An 18,016-nucleotide genomic window follows, 5' to 3' on the forward strand; every position below is an offset into this window, starting at 1 on the left:
GTCTCATTTCTCTCTTCCCCCTTTTGGTCAAGAAGGCTTTCTCTTTCCCTTGATGCTGGGTCCCAGCTCATCCTGGGAGTCATGTTCCACATTGCCCGGGAAACTTATACCCCTGGGAGTCATGTCCCATGTAGAGTTGGAGGGCAGTTAGTTCACCTGCCAGATTGGCTTAGAGAGAGAGGCCACATCTGAACAACAAAAGAGGTTCTCTGGGGGTGACCCTTAGGCATAATGATAAGTAGGCTTAGCTTCTCCTCGTAGGAGTAAGTTTCATAAGGGCAAGCCCCAAGATCAAGGGCCTGGCCCATCAAATTGTGCCTGCCAGGATATTCTTACTCTTCTGAGTTCCTGGTTCTGTTCAGGGACAGTTAAGCCTCCCCTTGGTAAAGGTTGATGCCTCTGCCATTGATTTTATGAAACCCTGTCTTTTTAATTTTTTATTTTGAAATAATTTCAAACTTACAGGATAATTGCAAAATTAATACAAACCTCGTACAGAGAACTCCAACAAACCCCCTCCCCAGATACCCAGATCCACCAATTTTAACATTTTGCTACATTTGCTGTGTTGTTCTGTCTATTTATCTATCTATCTATCTACCATCTATCTATCTTCTAAATATTTGAGAGTAGTTTGTGCATATCATGCTCCTTGGACATGTAATACAGCCAGGTACATTTCATACAAACAAGGATATTCACTTATGAACCTTAAGTACAGTTATCAAGTTCAAGAAATTTAACATTGACGTGAAGATTACAGTCTCTCTATAAAATTCTTTTATCTCCTTCCATATCCAGGCCAAGTAGTTTCTTTGACCAACTTTGACATTGGTGAAGGTTTCCCTGTGATCCATGGTGATCCCCCCAGATTGCAAGGGATAAGAAAAGGCAAGGGGGCCCTTTCCTATTGGGAGGTCCCATTATACAATCCTTTATAATGATTGGGTTTGCCACTTCCTAACTGTTTGACCTTGGGCAAATTCCTTAACTCCTCTCATCCTCTTGTTTCCTCATAAAATGGAGATGGTAACAGAACCTACTTCATAAGATTGTTGTAACAATTAAATGAATTAGTGCCTATAAAGCGCTTGTAAAAGTCAGTACCTGATCTACCATAAGCCCTCAGACAATGCTGGATTATAATAATTGATATTACCATTAACCATGTGTGGTAGCAATGGAGGCTCTTTTTTTAACTTTTTTTTATTGTACAGTATAGCATATATATGAAATAAAGAAATAAAAAAGCAATAGTTTTCAAAGCACTCTTCATCAAGTGGTTATAGGACAGGTCCCACAGATTGTCATGGGCTACCATACCATCATCTCATATATTTCCTTCTAGCTGTTCCAGAATATAGGAGGCTAGAGGGCTTAAATACTTTTTTATCATCACAATCAAATTTTTTTTCCTTCTCTTTTTGGTGAACAATAACATATATAAAAGAAAGCAATAAATTTCAAAGCACAGCACCACAGTTAGTTGTAGAACATATTTCAGAGTTCAACATGGGTTATAAATCCACAATTTTAGGTTTTTACTTCTAGCTGCCCTAAAATACTGGAGGCTAAAAGAGATATCAATTTAATGATTCAGCATTCGTATTCGTTTGTTAAGTCCTATCTTCTATGTATAATTCCACCATCACCTTTGATATTTCCATCCCTCTCTTTGGGGTTGTTTAGTCTGTGGCAATTCTAAATTTTTTATATTGGAAGGGTCTGCCACTAATATGGGGTAGGGAGATGGAACTATCTGGTGTTCTGGAGAGGCTGGGCTAGGTTTCAGGACTTATCTGGACCAGGGACCCATCTGAAAGTTGTAGGTTTCTGGGAAATTACTATAGTGCATGGAGTCCTTGTGGAATCTTATATATTGCCCTAGGTGTTCTTTAGGATTGGCTGGAATAGTCCTGCTTGGGGGTTGGCAGGTTATGATAGGTAGCAATATCTAACTGAAGCTTGCATAAGAGCAACCTCCAGAGCAGCCTTTCAGCTCTACTTGACCTCTCTCTGCCACTGATTCTTTATTTGTTACACTTCTTTTCCCCCCTTTTGGTCAGGATGGAATCGTTCATCCCAAGGTTACCAGGTCTGGATTCATTCCTGGGAGTCGTCTCCCACGTTGCCAGGGAGACTTTCACCCCTGGATGTCATGTTAATGGAGACTCTTTTCAAACAAAATGTTTCATTAAGCAAATTGCTGGTTCCCTGACTATATTCAGTACCAGAGACTGAGGTAAAATGGAGGAGAGCGCTATCCAGGGCATAGTGCCCTTTGGCGCCTTCTTGGTAGTTCCTGGCAGAAATGTCTTCCAAAGTCTCAGGGTCTGGCAGGGTTGCAACCCTGCCAGTCCCTACTCATCCTGGGCTTGGCTGGGCTGTGGGCTGCTCATTGGGGATATTCTCCCCAAACTCCATGTGCTTCCCTGTCAGCTGCATGAGAAGTTTGACCGTCTGAAGAAACTACACCAGGATGAAAAGAAGAAGCTGGAGGACAAGAAGAAATCCCTGGATGATGAAGTGAACGCTTTCAAACAGAGAAAGACAGCGGCAGAGCTGCTCCAGTCCCAGGGGTCCCAGGCTGGAGGGTCACAGACTCTGAAAAGAGACAAAGAAAAGAAAAAGTAAGTGGTAGACCAGACTAGATGATGGCTTCTTTCTTCTCCTGCTCAATCCCCTAAAGGCAGGAGGCTGAGGAGGCTGAGGGCCACGGACAAGAGGTGAGCTGTGGACTGCTAGTCTAGTTTCAGGACCTATAACTGGTCTTAGCGTACCCAGGGGCCCTTGGGATTCCCTGAGGGTGGGGGAGAGGTGGGGCCCCAGAGGCCTAGCCCTTCTGTTAGGGTCTTCTTAGGAAAGCTCTGAAAACTCAAGGTAGAAGATAGATAGGGGGACGGAGAGGAAAAGCAAGAGAAATGAGAGAGTAGCAGAAGTGTGGAGACAGTGAGACCTTCAGAGTTAGAAGAACAAAAAGAAGGGCAGGCAGAGGGTAGTGGATGAAAGAGAGAAGTTTTAGTAGAAACCCCTGGTCACCCTCTGTATCTCCTGAAGAGGTTAGAGCTGATCTGGCTTACAGACCTCCTTGAACTGGGGTTGTTCATCTCTCCATGCCCTTGGTCCAACCCTCACCGTACCTTGATTCTCCCTAGCTGCAGCCAAGAGAGCATAACTGTGACTACTGGAGGCCAAGGTGCAGTCCTGATTTCCCACCACTTTGACATTCCTTCCTCCTAGCTGCTTACTGAGAACTTGGTGGGGAGGCTCAGATCTAGTATATTCCATACATCCCATCCTCAATTTGGGGAATTATTTTACTATCAACCCATATCTCCTGATAATTGGTAAGGCAGGAGAGCATGGGCTCCTGGTTACCAGTGGGGCAATAATCCTGACCTGGTCTTTGCCTGCTGGAGTTACTCTTTCCTCATCCCTGAACCAGAGAAAAGAAAGGCAATTCTGATAGAACCTGTATAGCACCAAGAAAATTTCCTCTGGTCCCCTTGTGCTTTTTAGTTGTTTATGCAATGTGACTTGAGGAGCCCCTAGATGGAGTGTTTAACAAGTTCTTACTAAGGGGCTTGAGGGTTTGAAAGATGTCCATGGTCATTGCCTTCTATTTTCAGATACTTGTTCCTGGATTTAGTTATCCATTATTCAGTAGAAGGGAGAAACATCTTCCTCTCCTTTCCAGGCATGAAGTAAAGTATTCCTTATCACTTAGGAATACAACAGTGACTTTGGTACAATAGTAAAATATCTTGTATTTGAAGGCACTTGGTTTTGCAGTCCAATTACTCTTTATTAAAAGACATAATATGAACATTTTCACCAGTTAGTCCAGAGATTTTTATTATTGAATCATAACACTGTTATGTCAAATTCATTGACTAACGTTTTTGGTGTTATCTGGTGGATAAAGTTCAACAAGCCAAAAAAGTATCTTGGGATACACTTTACATTAAATTATCTGTCATAATGTATAATTATACCAGCAGGAATGGATTCCTATTTTTAAGATGAGAAAAATCTAAATTTGTCTTCCAGCTCTAACCTGCTGCCTTTATAGCCCTGTGGTATTTGTGAACTCAGTCCCTGGGGCAGTTTCACAGACTGCTTGCAGGAATTAGTAGATTAGTTTGTTCTGACCCCAATGACACTTAAACTATAAATATTCCCTATTCAGATGTTCAGTGGAAGTTCCTCACAGACCTCCAAGCTTTCCCCTAGTTGCCTCACAGTGACTGGCACCCAGGCAGAAGACCCTATGTTGGGAGACACCTCTCTCTCCAGTCTCCCAGAATATTTTGGGTTGATGGCAGTGCTCATTTCAAAGTCTTTGAGGTGGCTGAAAACCTTGCTGGCATGTGACACTTCACATCAGCAACAAGGGCCTAACAAAATAGACGCCACTCTCTCTTTTCCAGATGTATAAGTGGTCCTAGCTCTGGGCTTCTTACATAATTCTATGAACAATTGATTAACTTCTGGAAGACCTACTATTAGACTTGTGCCACTCTGCCCCCACAGTGAAGGTGATGGTGGTGGGTTTGGGGGTTAGAAGTGGTGGTAGTAGTATTTCTTCTTGAGAGATGGTCGTTGGATCTAAGAGTCACATATTCAGAATTTCCTTTGGTTGCCCTTAAAGAGACTACGTAAAAGTATCTCTCCCCATTCCTCCTGATCCTCTGCTTTGATCTTTGATTCCTCATTGTTTGTGTCAGCTCATGATAATTTGGTTTCTCCTCATGCTCACTCCATCTTCATCAGCTCTTACTGTTTTACAGTTAACTCTGCTGTTTGCTGCATGCTGCATGAGACCCAGGGTCCTGGTAAGCTTTATTAACTCTAAATAGAACTGGCGGTAGCTTCTAGAACACAATTTCCTAAACCTCACCCCCACCCTATACACGTATCTAATCGTAAAACAAGCTGCTTCACTGGTACAGTTGGTTTCCTCTTTCAACTTACAACATTTTGAGAAGTAAGCGCGTGTGGTTTGCCGTGTACGTGTGGAAAGCCTGCCTGCCTGATTAAATGGGGGGGCAGCTTTCAGACTTATGCTGCTAGAACAGCTGGGTGGCATAGGTAGAACCTGTGATCAAGATTTGAGGTTTCGATTTTGGCAATTTTTTTTTCGTAAAGAGCCCCTGCCAAGCCTTAATTGTTACTTCTAAAATGAACTAAACGATAGCGATGAGGGAAATTGTTGGGTTCACCAACCATGCCTCACAATGGCACAGTCATTGACCCCCACGTTTGGGAATGTTCGGAAGCGAAATTTGCTTCTCTGTTTCCCTCTGGTGGCTGTTTCTTATGTTAAACGTTCAGGTTCTCAAACTTCTTTTGCCTATGCACCCCACCCCACCCCAAAAAAGCAGAAGGAAATGAAGCAATCTCAAGTATTATAGAGAATTCCTTACATTTACTTACAAGTACCAGGCTCATTAAAACCTTTGGTAAAGAGGTAAGCAGATGCCTTTGGGAGGAAGGATTCCTGGGGGCTACATGTTGTGTCTATAGCAGTCCTTGGCAGCATGTAGCTTATAGGGAGACTGAAAGCAACAATTAAGTACCTTCTAGTACCCTACAAAGACTCCGGTCATGGATGGGGAAGGTATAAATATTTTTAACTTAACATAATTAGGTTTATTATGATTTTTTAAACTTTACCATGGAAACTTTCAAATATGCATAAAAGAACACAGGTTAGTACAATGAAGTCCCATGTACCCACAACCCAGCCCCTAAATAACTGTCAATATGGCCAGTTCTGTTTCATTTATTACCCCAATCTGCTGAATTATTATAAAGCAAAATGCATAGCATTTCATCTGTAAATACTTTACTTTGTATTTCTTTTTTAAAAAATAACCGCAATGCCAAAATTAACATTTTCTTAATGTCATAAAATTTCTGGTCTGAATTCAGAATTCCCCAGTTGTCTCATCAGTGTCTTTTTAGCTTGTTCAGATCAGGAAATAGAAAATATTGGGAAGACTTCTCCCCCATCATTAATGTAGTTTCTGATTTTAGTGGAGAAAGTGCCTGCTCTTGGTTTTTTAGACTGCTGTTCCCCCTAGGAAATAGATAAAGAATAAAAGAAGAGGTGAACATTCGTATAGTGTTTTAATGCTTCTCAGAGTGTTTTTCTGTATGATATCTCATGTGGGAGTTGTGGATGTATTAATTTTGGGAAAGTATGAGTACTTTTAACTATCCCCCCCTAATATCTAATAGTCTTTATTTAATGGGATTAACATATTCTTCAGCTAATAAACAGGGGCTTAGGTACACAGCCATGGGGTTCTCAGGGACACTGTGGTATGATGAAAAGAGTATTGATTAAACAACCTAAAGGCTTTGACCCTGACTGTGACTCCAACTTTCTTTGTGTCCATGGGCAAGTTAGTTAACTTCTGTGTTTCTCAGTTTTCTCATATGTTAAGTGGGGATCGATACTACTTGCCCTATGTGTATCACAAGGATGAAATTTAAATGGGATAAAACCCAAAGGGCTACGTGAACACAAACCATGATGTGTTTCCATAGTTCAGATTTTCAGGGAACTGTGGTTTGGACCCTAGGGCAGAGCCCAACCATCATCTCCAGACACTTCTCAAACAGGTCTTCCCCCCAGGGTACCAGTTAGCTGACTAGGAAGATAGCAGACTAGGAAGTCAGAGCTGACCACTGCACGGTCTACCTGACATGAAATTTTAACCTGCTTTCCCTATGGGACAAGTGGCTGAGAACCTGGCACTAGACTCAGTGGCCTGATGCACTCTGAAAATTTGCCGAAGGTATTTCTGCAAAAGGGGTCTGGGTGGGGAAGGAATGGATTCATCAGGACCTAGTAATTAAGACGAGAGAAAAAGTTTCTGTGGTTGTTGATAAAGATTCTGCTAGCTTATCCCATTACTACTGCCACTCAAGGGTATGTGCAGGTGTACGAAAGAGGACACATGTTCTCAGGAACCAATACAATAAGACCATCTAACATAGCTGTGTTCTAATTTATCCGTTAGTTATCATGACTTAAACAGTTTCCTTCTGACCTTTTTATTTTATTTTATTTGTTTTTTGTACATTAATCCATCCATTCATTAACCCAACTTTTCTTTTCATTTTCAGTTTGGGCCTCCCTTTCTCTAATTTCCCCTTAACATATCTGGAGTGGGGGGAAAGGCATGCAATCCATGCCCTCTCCTCTCTTCCTGCCAAGGTTTATAGAAGTCTGAGAGTCTGATGATGCTGCCTGGTTTCTGGCCAAGAAGCCAGCAGTCACACAGCTTGGAGATGCATCCTGATCCAAGTCCCCCCTCCCAGCACCCCTAGCTGCCATCTCCACCCCCACATCTTTGCTGGTCTGTTACACATTAAGGAATCCCCTCTGCTACTATTCACCACCAGCTTCCCTCTTGGAACTCTGATTGCTGCTTGCTTTCCCAAGGTATTTGTATCCACCATGGCTGGGTAAGCACTGGTCAGAACAGCTTTCCCCCTTGTCTCCTGCATCCTGGTCCCTGGTGTTCACCCCCACCCCCACCCCCACCCCCACCCCCATCCCCTGGTACCTTTGTCTTCTGGCCTCTCTGCCCAGCCCTTTCTAATTTGATCCACTCAAAGTGATTGCACTCAAATTTTGTTAAAAATCCAGGACAAATTTATTTACATGAAGCTCTTCCCCTAAACACAACTTCTAGAGAAAATAGCATACGTTTCTCCTCTCTGTAACTCTGGATACCCAATAGATGCCAAAGGGAGAATAGATCTGAATATTATTACTGGCCTAGTGTCTTGAATTACAGACCTATCAAATTTCTGAGGTGTTTTGGCATCTCCTCTGTCATTTCCCCTAGGTGTCCTCCACATTATCCCAATAAGATAGGGCTAATAGCAGGTATAATAATCTCATTTCATAAACAAACAAACTGAAGTGTCAAAGAATCAATATTTTTGAGTTTGCTCTGATGAGTCTTCTAGTCTCTATTTCTTTGGTGAGTGCGATGATGATTTTTAATATACATTTTGCACTTAGCTAGAGAGAAGAAAAGAGACATTCTGCATTGGAAGATCCTTAACTTTTTAATCTCCAGTCTAAGAATTTGATATTTTAAAAATATTACAGCCCTAATTTTCATAATGGGTCTTATCCAACAGTGGCTTTGCAAGCCTCTTTGAAGTAAAGAGTCTTTCATTGTCACTTTGCTGTGGGGTTGTTTGACCAGTGACAGAATGAGAGCTGGAGGTGATCTGGCAATGATCTGTGGCTAATACGCCGTCTCTCTGCCCTTCCTTTACAGTAACCCATGGCTGTGTACTGAATAGTATTCCCCGCTACAGCTGGACTGGACTCCATTTAGCCTTTTTTCCAAGGTTCCGAGGTTCCTATGTTAACTGACAGCTTTCCTTGGGTGCCAGGCAGCCGCCCCCACCCCACCTCCACCATGTACTATCACTTCAAGCCCCCACCGCCTTTTTCGGAGTTTGACAACTTGTTCCTGCTTCCCAGGCCCTTGGGCATTGACAATGTCCATCTTATTCTTTTTAATGTTTTTTTTTTTTAGTTTTTTTTTTTAACTACTTCTTTCAAAACACAAAATTAAACAAGGCTATGCCAAATTTTCGGGCCTTTCTGAAGTGTTGAGAATTTGCAGGAGGGTGTGTGTGAGTTCTCTCTTCAATAACAGGTAGCCAAAAATAAGCAAAAGGTAAAGAAATTGAAAAGCAAATGTTTGCACACACTTTCTCTTTTCTTGTTGGTAGAACAGAGTGCAGCGTTGACATGTTTTTTTTTTTTTTTTTTTTTTTTTGGTGAGTTTGGAAAGATACTCTCATCAGTTAGTGGCAAGCAGCAGGTATGAAGGTGATGCTGCCAGAGCATAAACTAGCATCTGGGGAAAATCCAAGACACAGTGAAGTGAGAGACCCTATACTTGGAGGAAAGAAGCTCAGAGAGATGCTGAGTTAGGGATGTGAGGTCTCCTTGGGAAAGCATCTTAATTGCAGCTTTGCTGTTTTTACATCCAGTTCCAAAGCTTCTTCCACAGGATCTCAAAGTTAACAAACCAAGTGATCTCCATCCCCAGGGTAATTATTTGCATTTCAAATATGAGACCCTCCCCCTATATTAGCATTTGTTTACAGATTAACTGGGGGTTGAGGAGCTCTGAGTACCTTAAAAGAGTTAGAGCCCAACAACCTTTGAGATACCTTCAGAGACTAAGCTAAAGCAGGAGTTTTGTATTAAGGGAGGAAGTTTGGGTCAGTAGTACAGATATGATCTGCTTTTTTTTTCCATAAGAGGAAGTTGAGGCCTGGAGAAATGAAGAAACTTGCTCCAGGTCCCACTGCTATTCCCGGGCAGAAGCCAGACTAAAATTCCATGTCTCTTGACTCCCAAACCATTTCACAAAGCAGTTCAGTCCGTTCATATATGTTTCTGGAGATAAGGTCTTTTGATGTTGGGAGAAACAGAATAGCCAGTATTAATTGGCCCTTCAGGGTTTTCTTCACCTTCAGTCCGTTCATATATGTTTCTGGAGATAAGGTCTTTTGATGTTGGGAGAAACAGAATAGTCAGTATTAATTGGCCCTTCAGGGTTTTCTTCACCTCCTACAGAAAAGCATCAGAGGATGGTGTAGGTGGGGTGGAGGGCAAGCCGAAGATTCCAGGCTAGGTCCCTAACTGAGTGCTTCTGCTGATAGGAATCACCCGGGCCATCTGTTAATGCCTCAGCTTTCCTGGAACTTTAACCTGTGCCCTGGGGGATGCTTGTAATCAGGGAAGTTTGATACACAAAACTCTGATTTGTGAGTGACAACCAGGCCTTTAGAAAGTCAATTCAGGCTATTCAAAGAATGAAAGTGCTTACTTTATTGGATCGCTTTTCTCATTGTAGACAGAAAGGTTTTTTCCTCCTACAATGAAAAGATTTTTTAAGTAGTACGATAGTTACTTTTTTTTTTCTTCTTTTAATACTCTAAGTACTCTGATGACTTCTGGGGAAACAAAACCAGTCATTAGAAATGGTCTGGGCTTTTATTTTTTTTCCATCCTGTAATGGAATGACTTTCCTGAAAAGACACCCCCATGCCCACCCCCCACACACATACACTCCTCATTTCTCTTAAGCCAAGAAGTTTGCTTGCCCCTAGCAATGGTGCAAATCATTTTGTTGGTGTTTTTTTGTTTTTGTAGTTGTTGTTCGTTTGTTTTAATCATTTGGCATTTACATGTGGCTGTTAATATGTGCTTGTTTTTAATTAAAACAAGAAGCTTTAAACCAGTGTGTGGTGTTCTTAAAACCTTCTCCGCGGATTTCCCGGTGGTGACGGCCCATCAGTGCCCCCATTTCTAACCTGTCTTCTTGAAGGATAATCTGTGCTACCTCACACTGCCCACTCCCCTTCCCTGTCTTACTCGGATATCCTTACTCTTTGGCTAATTTCATGTTTTCTTTCTCTTTCTCTCTTCCTCTCCAGCTTTTTTTAATCTTGTCTTCAGCAGCTGCACTAAGTCTAAAGGAGAAGACTGCCATTATAGAAGAGTTAGGGTTCCATTCTGCCTCAAACCAGAAATCAACCAATTCCTCCTCCCCTCAGATTGCATACACACACACACACACAGAAAAAAACAACAACCACACAGTCAACAAGTGTCCCTGTGTCCAGGCAAGAAGCTCTCTTCTGACTTACATGGTATTTTAAATGGAAGTATCTTATCCTAATCTAACAAGGCAGGAAAAGGACCATCAGAGCTGGAGAATGGACCAAATGTAACCTCAGAGAGACAACTAAAGGAAGATTTACCCAAGTGTAAGTGACTGGGGCAGGAGACCCCACCTGTGGGTGTGGAAGCACTGTTCACAAGCTTTTGTTTGAGTTTTATGTGTTTCTCTGTCAACAACCCAATTCTCCATTTCAATGGGTTGACTGTCTACAGCCACTATTAAACATTTCTGAATATGGAAGAGAAAGCCAAGTGACATTTGTATCTTCTTCAGCATTCACAGATCTGCAGAACCCAGCAAGTGGGAAAGATGGACCCACTTATCTAACACTCAGGTAGAAAAGGGAGAGACAAGAGGGGGTTAAGCTTAGTAAGAGCCAAATTACCCCATTCACTGTTCCAAGGCCATTGGGGATTTTGAGAGAGGTCTCTGCTCAACCTGGGATCTGGAGGGAGAGCGTTAATGTTGATATGACATCTGCCTTGACTTCATTGGTTGAACTTGCATCAAAATACCATGTGAGTGTGCTCATCCCCATGTATCCCTATCACTGTCCATTCCCGCTGTCCAGTGTCTCTTCAGAGAGCCTCTTTGCATGTTTCCCAGAATCTGTGTTTGTTTTTCCTTTCTTCGCCTTTGTTCTTTTTGCTCAAAGGTGTGACCAGTCACTACCCCTCTGGGACCTTCATTCGACAGAAAAAACATCCCAGAACCAGCACTGTTTAGCTCAATACCTTTCTAATATCCATGTCAATTTTCAATAAAATTCAAAGAAATGCTAAATGGCTGTGTGATTTGATCCTAAATCATTATGTGATGCGGCCCGCCATGGTTTGTCTTAGGAGGAGTGGGTGGCTACCTCCTAAGCAGGTGATTCCAGGGCTCAGGGAGGCACCAACAGCCTATGAAATTTTATAGGTGGGTTGCTGTGGCCCTGCCCTTTCCTACAGCAGGGTCTGAAATTCCCACGGGGTGGGGTGTGGGTGGGTAGGATGCCCTCTACTTTTCCTTCCCTTGGCATGGACATAACTGATCAGTTGGGCTATCACCTAGGAAGAAGTTGAGTGTCGGTTCCTGCAGAATGACAGGTGAGTTTTAATTCCAGAAGGAAAAGGACTAGCTCTGCACTGTCTTCTTATTTAAACCCGTGCTTTGAACATCCCAAGATGCCACGGATATGACCGTTCTTTATGACCCAAAAATCATAGCAAGTATTTTGTGTCCTGGGCCCACTGGGAAGGGAAGCCCCCTGGCTCCCCTAAGCATTAGAGTGGACGAGAGGGAGAGTGGTTAGTTTTGCTGTTTCTGTGTGAGTGTGCGTGGTGGTTTGGGCCTTTTCCCTATTTCTTTGCACTTTCCACTTCTCACTTTATAGTGACTGCTTGAGCTAGGAAACAAGGTTTCCTCCCATAGGAGGTATAGGAAGAGAAAGCTGTGTCAATTCTTAAAAATTCTCTAGTGGCTCCCATTCCAATTCCTTTCTGATCTCACCTATCACCCGAATAGCTTCTACTCAAGACTGTGAAGTTGACCTGAATGTCTCCTTTGTTTTTACCAATGGCTTCCTTCCCCCTACTCACTTTCCCAGAATATCCTTCAAGTTCCACTTGCTAGGATGCTATTGGGGTGGGGTGGGGGTGGGCAGTGGCTACCTTGGAAACATCAGCTGGCTACAGTGGTTAGTTTTCATAATTCTAGTTATGGTCGAGGTGGGATTTCCTTTCCTCAACTTCCTTTCCCTATTTACCAGATGCTGAAGACAGAACCTTATCTTTTCTGTATGAGGACCAGAGGAGACATTGGCCTGCCTTTGCGCATCTTGCACACTAGGGGGCTAATTGCTGTAACATCACAGAGCAGAAACAGGCACTGGGAAGTTGTGGAAAAATACAGGCTCTGAAGCCAGCAAGACTTGCTAGCTATGTGCAATGGGGCCTGTTATGTTAACAACTTCTCTGTAAGAGTAGAATATCAGTAATATCAGAATATCAGATCCTACAATATCTTGTAGGATCATTGTGAAGGCACAGGAGCTGATGTGAATTAAAAGCCTGAGCGTTCCTTAAACAGTAGCCCTTATTAATGTGGAGTTTCCCCTTTAGCAGAAGTAGACACCTCTAAGGCACTATTGACATTTAGGACAAGATAATTCTTTGTGCTTTCCTGTGCCTTGCAGAATGTTTTAGGAGCATCTTTAGCCCCTAACCATTAGATGTCAGTGGCACTCTTCTTCACCCCTACCCTACTCCCTGCTGTGACAGCCAAAAATCTCCAGACATTGACAAGTGTCCCCTGGAGGAAAAAAAAAATGTCCCATGTTGAGAACCATTGTTCTAGACCAGGGCTCAGCAAACTTTCTGTAAAGAGTCAGCTGGTAAATATTTCAGGCTTAGTAGGCCTCACAGTCTCTGCAACTGCTGTAGGGGTGCAAAAGCAGCCATAGATAATGTGCAAAAGGATGAGCATAGCTGTGCTTTCACAAAACCTTATTTCTTGTCACTGAAATTTGAATTTCATATAGTTTTCACATGTCCTAAAATATACTTCTTTGATTTTTCTCATCAATTAAAAAACGTAAAATATTCTAAGCATGAGGGTCATACAAATACAAGTGATGGGACCCGATTTGGCATGTGGTCATGGTTTGCCAACCCAGCTTCTAATGCTTCTTAGTGCTTATTTATGCATCATTAAGCCTAAAGGTGTTAGAAGCTCCTGGCTTCTCAAAAGAAATCAGACATAGTTGAAGTCCTAATGCAAGGTAGTGGGGAAAATGGGATTTGATTTATTAAAATCTGCATACGGTTTGCTAGAGCTTTGGAGGTGGGGGTGGGAGGCTGCTGTGGTACTAGAGCCTGCTCCTGGGGTGGGGAGTGGCTGAGCTGGTGAGAATGCCAACTGCTCCTAGAAAGAGAAGCAGGCTTCTAAAAAGCCCAAGCAACCTGGGCACTGAGGCGAAACAGTATCCTCTCCTGTCTGAGTGAAATTTGGGGCATCAGTTAACACCTTAAAGTGGCACCCTTGGAATACAAATAGGACACCATTCAAGCTTCTCTACCCATCCATCCGTCCATCACTTACTGTTTGAGTCACAGGGGATTTCAAGAAAAGTAAACCATGATCCTAGCCCTCTAAGCAGGGAGGCACTCTAACTTTCATAAATTAAAATGAGAACATTTTCATCAGCCCCTACAAGTAACATGAGTCCTAGGAATTGTGCATGCTGTCCCTGCTGGATTCGTTGTCCCTGCCTCTTGGGACCCCATAGTCAAATGGGGAGATAGGCAAGAAAGCAGTATTGCCATACAGTGATCAGGTTTTCTTGCTTTTTAAAGGAAGAACTGCACTCCCTTTGTGGCCCCACTGTAGTTCTCAGGACATGTGTCTGTCGGAGTCTCTAACTTTACTATGCTGTTTGGTGTCTATGTCTGCTCTTTAAGAGCAGGGGCTCTGTGATATTTGTCATTATATTTATGATGTAGAGCTGATACATAGTAGCCACCCAGTGACTGTGGAGTGAAGAGTGAATGAATGAATGAGTCATGTGCAAGGCACAGTGGTAGCACAGAGGAGGGAGCCATCACTTCTATTTTTAGTGAGAATGAGGAAGGTGGCTTCAAGGAGGCTTTAAGGGGAGGCGGCATTGAATCTGAATCTGGAAGGATGGCTAGAGGTTTACCAGGTAGACAAGGGACTTGTTTGATTAACTCATTAGTGTTAACTCATTTACTCTTCATAATATCTTCGTATGAGATAGGTGTTTTATTAGATATTCCCTCCATTGTATTTTTATTTCAATATTTTTATTGTAAAAATTTAACATACAAACATTCTTGACATACAAACCTTCCATACATAGTGTACAATCAATGGCTCACAATATCATCACATAGTTGTGTATTAATCTGATATTTTTTGTGATAATTTTTTGAACAATTGCATCACTCCTGCAAAAGAAAGAAAAAAGACAAAACTCATACATCCCATACCCCTTACCCCTCCCTCTCATTGACCACTAGTATTTCAATCTACTCGATTTATTTTATTCTTTGTTCCCCATATTATTTATTTTTTTCCATATTTTTTACTCATCTGTCCATTCCCTAGATAAAAGGAGCATCAGACACAAAGTCTTCACAATCACACAGTCACATTGTAAACATTATATCTTCACACAATAGTCTTCAAGAAACAAGGCTACTGGAACACAGCTTTACAGTTTCAGGTACTTCCCTCTAGCCACTCCAATACACCATTAACTGAAAAGGGATATCTATATAATACGAAAGAATAACCTCCATGATAACCTCTCAACTCTGTTTGAAATCTCTCAGCCATTACTTTATTTTTTCTCATTTCTTTCTTCCCCCTTTTGGTCAAGAAGTTTTTCTCAATCCCTTGATGCTGGGCGCCAGCTCATCCTGGGATTTCTGTCCCACGTTGCCAGGGAGATTTACACCCCTGGGAGTCATGTCCCACGTGGAGGGGAGGGCAGTGGGTTCACTTGTCATGTTGGCTGAGAGAGAGGCCACATCTGAGCAACAAAAGAGGTTCTCTGGGGGTGACTTTTAGACCTAATTCTAGGTATGCTTAGCCTATTCTTTGCAGGAATAAGTTTCATAGGGGCAACCCCCAAGATTGGGGGCTCAGCCTATTGATTTTGTTGTCCCCACTGTTTGAGAGAGTATCAGAAATACTCCAAATGGGGAAGTTGAATCTTTCCCCCTTTCTCCCCATTCCCTGAAGGGGACCCTGCAAATACTTCTAACTGGACACATAACAAAAAGTGATCAAGCTGTAGCTAGATTGATCTTCCTTACCAATGTAGGGAGCTATTGTGGTTTTCAAACATTTAATTTTAAAATTCTATTACAAGTTACAAGAACAGTACAAAGTATACCCATATACTCTTGACCCAGATTCAACAATTGTTAACATTCTCTCCCATTTGCCTTATTATTTGCCACCCCTACTATTCCAGTCTGTATTTCCTAACAATAAGGTTATTCTCTTACATAACCACAGATAGTTATCAACATCAGGAAACTTAACATTGTTACAATACTCTAATCTTTTGAATAATAACTTTTAGAACATTTTTGTCTTGCATTATAGGATCCGGCCTATTATCACATATCGCATCCTCTCTCTTTAGTCTCCTTTAACCTGGAACATCCTTTGTTTTTTATGAGATTGATATTTTTGAAGTCCAATTTTTAAAATAGAATGTTCTTATTTTAGGTCAAGGGTTTTTCGATTTCTCACTTTATAACCACTGGTTGTTGTTGTTGTTTTCCTTCCTTACTACTAATAAGCAGTCTGTGGGGAGAGGTCCATGTAAATATCTTACTCCTTATCAAAATATCTCCCCTAAATTCATAATGCTTGCCTGAACCAATCTGCAAAATAATGACTTTCCAACACCAGCATACCCTCCACATTCACCAGTCAGCACAAGATATTCTACTATAAACAAAGGCCTTCTCCTTTATCACATTTATTTATTTAGTCTACTTAGCATCAGTGTGGACTTATGGATTCCTGTTTTTTTTTTGCCCAATGGTTTGTAACTCATTACTGTCCTTAATTATTTTGTTGCTCAAATTATCCCAGATTTGGCCAGTGGAAGTTCCTAGCTATTGTTTTTAATCCATTAGTTAACATTCCTCAAGAGCATATTGTGTGCAGAATACTCTGGCCAAGAACTTTTGATTATCTCATTTCTGGGTTAGTTTATGGGAGTAACAGTTAGCCAGGATCCAGGTTTCCCTGCTTTCTTCATTCATTGACTTCCCCGTAGGAAAAAGCAGGGAAAGAAGCTAGAGCAGTCAGGTGTTTGTGTGTGTGTGTGTTTACAGTGTAAAGGCAGTGGCAGGATCTGGTATCAGAGAGGACAAAGATGATGGAGGGAAGGAGAATGGATGATTATAGGTTTCTGGATTGTTTTAAGATTGCAATGACTGCCTTTATCATCACCCTCCTCCTATACCTCACTTCAACCATCATTTGGATGATCTACTTCTGCTTAGGGGTTTCAGTTCCTGCTCACTAAGAAACCATCTTGGCTTGTGAGAAAGAGATGGGCTGAGATAGGTTGGCTGAGCCCCAAGCCCCTCCCCCCTCCTTTTTTTACCAGAAGGATTATCATGGAAAGAAGGTCATGGAGATTCATGCAGATTTTTGTTTTGATTTCTTTGTTAGAGATGAAACTGCTTATTCCAAAGTGGGAATTACAAATGGAACAAGTTATGGCTGTTCCAGAGCAGATGGCCTCTTACAACAGTGTCATTGCCTTCCACCTTGTAATCCAAATTAATAAGTCAGATTGCAATGATTTGTCCCTATATGGTGGAAAAGTTTTACTCCAAGCTGAGAGGAAATAGTTTTTATTTTCTCAGCTCTTTTTCTAGGAAGGGTATGTAATTAAGCCGGTGTTGAAGAAGGTTGGCTGCTTAGACTGAAATTAGTCTGATCATAAGATAACGAATCAGCTTAAAACATAGCCCTCCCCCCCCAAAAATGGAATTTTTACAACATGTGGGACCAATGGGAAGAGACTGCATTCATTTAAGCTTTCATTTAAAGTCAACATATATTTGTGGAGTGCTACAGGAGCCAGGTGTAGATGCCGAAAAGAAGGCAAAAGAGATCCTGACTCTCAGGGAACTTGCATTCAAACCATAAACAAACAAATTGAAAAGGCGACACATGCAATGAGGAAAGGAAAATAGGGCAATGCAGTGGCAAGTGATGGGAGAATACTGGATGGGAAGTCAGGTGACCTTGATTCTGATCTCAGCTTTACCACTATCTCAACAGCCTTCATCAAGTCTCTTCACCTCTCTGACCTAGTACAATGATGACAAATTTGTGATCTCTAGGGTCCCTTCCTAGTATTGTGTTCTTTGATTCAGTGCTTCCAAAGCTATTACTTCAAAAACCTGATTGCCTACAGTGGATAGAAAGAAAAAGCACTCACTGTGTAATGGGAGAGGCAGACACGGAAATAATTATGAAACAGTGTGAAAAGTGCTGTCTTCTCTTTTCCAATGCACCCCTACACATAAGATATGTCATATAGTTAGAAATAAGTCATTAAAGAGTTAAAGAGGTAATCAGTTAAAGCCACCTCATCCAATAGTCCTCCGGGTGGGACGCTTAAGTGCCTTATGCAGAACTTCTCTCCGCGGAGATCGTAATAAGTTCCGGGACAATAGAAAACCCCGTTTCACTTTTCCTTTGTATTCCTGCTATATTGAACATACAGTAGGTGCTGT

The 18,016-nt window shown here is 41.9% G+C and overlaps 1 protein-coding gene across 3 annotated transcripts in view; it reads left to right on the forward strand.

Moving 5' to 3' along the window:
• Positions 1–11,522, forward strand: part of SEPTIN6 (septin 6) — a 72,112-nt gene extending 60,590 nt beyond the window's left edge. The window contains exons 9-11 of one of the 3 annotated variants that reach the window (XM_077145697.1): positions 2,440–2,630; positions 4,791–4,835; positions 8,310–10,442. In XM_077145697.1, coding sequence (XP_077001812.1) covers positions 2,440–2,630; positions 4,791–4,794 — 195 coding nt within the window. In that variant the 3' untranslated portion in view covers positions 4,795–4,835; positions 8,310–10,442. Of the gene's footprint in view, positions 1–2,439; positions 2,631–4,790; positions 4,836–8,309; positions 10,443–10,491 lie in introns of those variants that run through there. The other 2 variants (XM_077145695.1, XM_077145694.1) reach the window with 2 other exon arrangements.
• Positions 11,523–18,016: the final 6,494 nt, after the last annotated feature.

Source organism: Tamandua tetradactyla, chromosome X (assembly GCF_023851605.1).
Source record: "Tamandua tetradactyla isolate mTamTet1 chromosome X, mTamTet1.pri, whole genome shotgun sequence".
NCBI classification, from domain to species: Eukaryota; Metazoa; Chordata; class Mammalia; order Pilosa; family Myrmecophagidae; genus Tamandua; species Tamandua tetradactyla.